The sequence below is a fragment of the Temnothorax curvispinosus genome, unplaced genomic scaffold (genome assembly GCF_003070985.1).
Source record: "Temnothorax curvispinosus isolate PA1 unplaced genomic scaffold, ASM307098v1 QBEX01010070.1, whole genome shotgun sequence".
NCBI classification, from domain to species: Eukaryota; Metazoa; Arthropoda; class Insecta; order Hymenoptera; family Formicidae; genus Temnothorax; species Temnothorax curvispinosus.
In genome coordinates this window covers 1-3,635 of record NW_020219850.1, presented here as the reverse complement: position 1 = coordinate 3,635, position 3,635 = coordinate 1, and the positions used below count along the sequence as shown (strand labels likewise).

The 3,635-nt window shown below is 40.1% G+C and overlaps 1 protein-coding gene across 1 annotated transcript; it reads right to left on the bottom strand.

Annotated features, from left to right (window-relative positions):
* Positions 1-179: 179 nt before the first annotated feature.
* On the bottom strand, positions 180-2,017 carry LOC112459709 (casein kinase I-like). The gene is made up of 3 exons (XM_025023975.1): positions 1,518-2,017; positions 1,053-1,163; positions 180-388 (listed from the first exon to the last, which is right to left on the bottom strand). Exons 1-3 carry the CDS (start codon positions 1,591-1,593, stop codon positions 180-182), a joined length of 396 nt encoding a protein of 131 aa, XP_024879743.1. The 5' UTR covers positions 1,594-2,017.
* Positions 2,018-3,635: the final 1,618 nt, after the last annotated feature.

Genomic DNA, 3,635 nt, shown 5'->3' with positions numbered 1-3,635 from the left:
AATCGACGAATTTGAAGATTTTCTCTTCATCTCTCAACTGACTAGAGAGTACCTGTAGAACCTCCTTAAATTAATCACGTAATAATAGAGATTTGAAAGAAGTAAAAATCGTAGAAACATGGTATATAGTTCTAACATTAACATATTTTATTTTGATTAACAAAATAATCATTAATTTGTTATTTATATATAACATCTAGATAAGATAAATTTTTATAATAGAAGGAATATTTGTTTACCAATTGATCGGCAAGGAGCAGGACCGTTTTCAGAGAAAAACGCCTTGAACAAAAATTAAATAAGTCTTCCAGTGATGGTCCAAGTAATTCCATCACCATCACGTTATAGTCACCTTCTGAACCACACCATTTTATGGTTGGTATTCCAACTAAAATATCAAGAATAAGATTACTATGATAATGCGTAATGCACGTTGTAAGGCTTAATAATTACACATTTCAAATTAGAATAAAGGATATTTCTTCGTAGTCTTTTTCTTTAAGAAGTTATTGTCAATTTTCATCAATTAATCAATCAACTAATTGTTAGAACAATTAAGCAAATGTTTTTCTCAATGGAGAGTTTTTGCAATATCGTCTTTCAGATACCGTAACCGTATCTGAATTGTTCAGATACATTCACTATGGGAGCTTTCAAGCAAGCGACACAAGTCGACACAAGTATCGTTTTATCTTTGTTACTCATTACCAAAAAAGAAAGATAGAACAATGCTTGTGTCGACTTGTGTCGCTTGCTGGGAAGCTCCCTATGTATCTGAACAATTGAGATACTGTTACCGTATCTGAAAAACAGTATTGCAAAAACTCCCTATTGTCATTAAATTGCTAAATTTGTTTATTTCGATATGCTAATGTTAGGAAGAGGCACGCAAACAAGTACATAGATATGAGATACACAGCCGCGTGTCATATTGGTGTGAAAGAAAAGATATTGGATCAGCTGTCAAACAAACGAGAACGCTCCGAATACACAGCTCCCAGTATATTGAATAAACATTCAGTTGATATGCATAGAAATATTGATTTACTTACCGCCTCCTTGCATCATCTTGTAAAACTTGGACTCTATGTGCAGCTGTGGATGTCGCGTTTTTATGCATTCTAATTTGATAGCGACTTCTTCGCCTGTAGAAATATTGGTACCTGCGAATAAAGAATAGATCCAGAGAGCTCGTTTACGCACACAAATCCACGCGATATAAAGTAAGAAAGAAGACAAAGAAGACGAGAGCGAAGGAAGGGAAGAGACGAAAATAACGGGATGAGAGGAGAAAGAAAAGAAAGTGGAAATAATTTACGAGTTGGCACGCGGTTTCACGCTCTCCTGCGCGGAATATACGAGATTCACTGTGTACGGACGAGAGGACGGGATCAGAGGGTGGGGAGGGAATGAAGGGAGAGGGGCGGACGGCATCGAGCTCGACGAGGAAAACTCGCACGGGCATACGGCTGATGAACGGCAGAGACGGGGAAGGGGGAAGGAAGGGGAGGACTTACCTAGGTAAATGTCGCCAAAGGAGCCGCTCCCGATTTTCCGTCCTAGCCGGTACTTGTTACCAACACGTAGCTCCATCGTACACAAGCCCGCGCGGCGTACCCCGATGGAAGTATCACGATCGCGGTTACGATCACGGCGGCGGCGGCGAGGCGACTAAATACACACACCAACAACCTAGCGTAGGGTAGGCAGCGCGGTGCAGCAGCACCAGCAACAGCAGCAGCAGCTGACCCGACGTGAGCGGTGGTGATGCGATGCTCGCTCTCGCGCGACAACGGGGCGGCGCGTGCAGGACTGGCTTCGTGGTGTCGTACGCTCGCGTTACTGGCTCGACGGCAGTAATACCTCCATGCCCGTGGCACAAGAACCCGGACTGATTGATCTCGAACCTACGGGCATTTCTTCGTGGCTAGTCGCGATGAAACAGATCAGCGCACCTTGCGATGGCGGTCGCGCTGATGGCGGAGGCGGAGGCGCTGTGCTCGCGCTTGTCCGTCGCTTTCCGCCGTTGTGTTTACGCCGTTTACGGCGCTGCTGCTAGGCGGATGCTAGAGTAGCGGATGCGGATAGTAGAGTCCTTCTAATGCCCGTATCACACTACCGATTGGCGATTGCGTCTACGTTTGCATTTACGTCTCTAGACCAATCAAAAAGTAGCTGCTGGCGATTGCGATTCGCGATTTCCGTTCTGATTGGTCAAAAGACGTAGACGCAAACGTAAACGCAATCGCCAATCGCTAGTGTGATACGGACATAATAAGAATCGCGACACGGGTCTGCAACTTATTGGTTTGCATTTTCGGCAAAAGCACGAAAACAGAAAGAGAAAGAGATATAAGAGAGAAAGAGAAAGCAATATAAATGTATATCGCTTTTATACTTACAAACGTTAAGAACTGACTCGCAATCAATCACAAACAATTTACAAACAAAATACACTTGGAAAAATTAAAAATAATCAATATAATAGTAAAAAGCTCATATATAAGATTAGAAATCAATCAAAGATAAAGATGAAGCGTGAAGCCGTAACAAAGATGTTGGTGTTCATATATTCTATACTTACGTATAAAGAAATAACGAATTGTAATGTATACATATATTCCGATTTAATAAACTGTGCGCCGCGTCGGACTTGAACAGCTATCTTGGAACATTGGCCTAGTTTACACCGATCTCTTGATACGCGTATCAAATAGTATATTTGAACTGATCAGCCAATAATCAGACTTATTTACTAGTTATTTACAATTTAATACGCGTATCAAGTGATCGGTGTAAACTAGGCCATTGATCGTTACGGAGGTCCTCTGCAAGATGGAAATATATATGAGTGACAAACTTAATTAGCAACTATCGCTTATAGCTACAGGCTTATAGCCTGTATATTTATTTATTTCAGTATAAAATAATTTTTAAAACGTTTATATTAAAGCACCGATATTGGTCCATACACATGTGCATAAGAAAATAGACCAATCAGTTTTCTTATGCTTACGTATTATGCGTTGTGCAGAAGTGTGTGCTTCCCGCTTAATTCTAACTGCAAACGGACCGACGGACCTTCGGGAACACCAGCGCCTTCTTCTTTTAACATGAATAACTAAAAATCTATATTTCGGCTAATTACCGAGTTTACAAATATTTAATTAAAATTATCTGGGTGACTCACAAACCTTTTTAATCACACTTCATAACTCTTCATACAAAATACAAACAATTCCATATAAAAACTTTTATTAATTTATCTATTTCGGCTAAATGCATGGTAAAAAATAAATAATTAATTACAATTAAACGAATGACTCACAAACCTTATCAATTGCACTTCAAAAGTCTTCATACGAAATACAAACGACTTCATATAGAGATTTAGAGATTCTTTAAAAAGACGTTCATTTCCGGCCATATACATACGAATGAATACCGGCCATTGTCCCTATTGTATGGCCGGTATTCATAGTCGGTTCTTATATTTAAGACCGTCTTAAGTACGATCTCAAGATATTATGAACCAATCACAGAGCCGTGTTAAGGCTATTGCACATAACAAAGTTTTATGCTAGGTCTACAATGCGAGTCGTAAAGTCGTGAGTCGTAAGAATTGACCAATCACA